Here is an 860-nt window from a genome sequence, read left to right as displayed (position 1 = left end):
TCCTCCTCCTCCTCCTCCTCCTCCTCCTCCTCTTGGAGCTCCACTCGGGCCGTGGAGGGGTCATTCGCTCCCCGCTGTCTGCGTTCAGCGGACGGGGGGAGATGACCGGGAACCCGTGCACCCGCAGGCTGGCCCGCCGCTCCCGCTCCGCCCTGCTGCTCTGCGCCCTGGTGGTCCTGCTGCTCCAGACCCTCGTCGTGTGGAACTTCAGCAGCCTGGACCCCGGAGGAGGGGGGCACGGAGGCGCCAGGAGCCGGGAGAAGAGAGAGGATCGGACCGGGGGTCTGAACAAAGAGCCCCCGCGGAGGGGCTCACAGAGGAGGGGGCAGCAGGCGGCCGTGCGGCACCAGCTGCAGGCGGTGAGTCCGGACCATCAGGTTCTACAGCTGCTGGGGTTCGGCTCGGCTCGGTTCTGTCGGACAGGGATTTAAATCTGAGGCTGATGAGACACGAGCTCAGCATCCGAACAAAAACCTGCAGGGTCCATCCGGTGGTTCTGAAGAACCGGAACAAGATGATTTAAAGCTTTTATTCTGAAATGTTCAAATAACCTCAAACATTTTATTTTGAAAGGTCAGCATTTATGACCTCAGCATCTTTAAGTTTTATTTTAATCTTTAGTTTGTGATTTTACAAAATCTGTAAAGTTCTGAACACATGGAGCTCCAGGTCCAGATGTTCTGTTGTGGGTCCAGATGTTCTGTGGTGTGGGTCCAGATGTTCTGGTGTGGGTCCAGATGTTCTGGTGTGGGTCCAGATGTTCTTTGGTGTTGGTCCAGATGTTCTGGTGTTGGTCCAGATGTTCTGTGGTGTTGGTCCAGATGTTCTGGTGTTGGGTCCAAATGTTCTGTGGTGTTGGT

General features: G+C 56.2%; 1 protein-coding gene across 1 annotated transcript; it reads left to right on the top strand.

Annotated features, from left to right (window-relative positions):
- Positions 1–27: 27 nt before the first annotated feature.
- On the top strand, positions 28–361 carry LOC106511967 (xylosyltransferase 1; the record flags this gene model as incomplete). Its single annotated transcript, XM_014000679.1, is given in 1 exon segment — positions 28–361. A coding segment is annotated over 1 exon segment (260 nt), but the record flags the coding sequence as incomplete, so codon positions are not given.
- Positions 362–860: the final 499 nt, after the last annotated feature.

The sequence above is a fragment of the Austrofundulus limnaeus genome, unplaced genomic scaffold, assembly GCF_001266775.1.
Source record: "Austrofundulus limnaeus strain Quisiro unplaced genomic scaffold, Austrofundulus_limnaeus-1.0 Scaffold3711, whole genome shotgun sequence".
NCBI classification, from domain to species: domain Eukaryota; kingdom Metazoa; phylum Chordata; class Actinopteri; order Cyprinodontiformes; family Rivulidae; genus Austrofundulus; species Austrofundulus limnaeus.
Note: the sequence above shows the minus strand (reverse complement) of the source record. Positions and strands in the feature narration are given on the sequence as shown.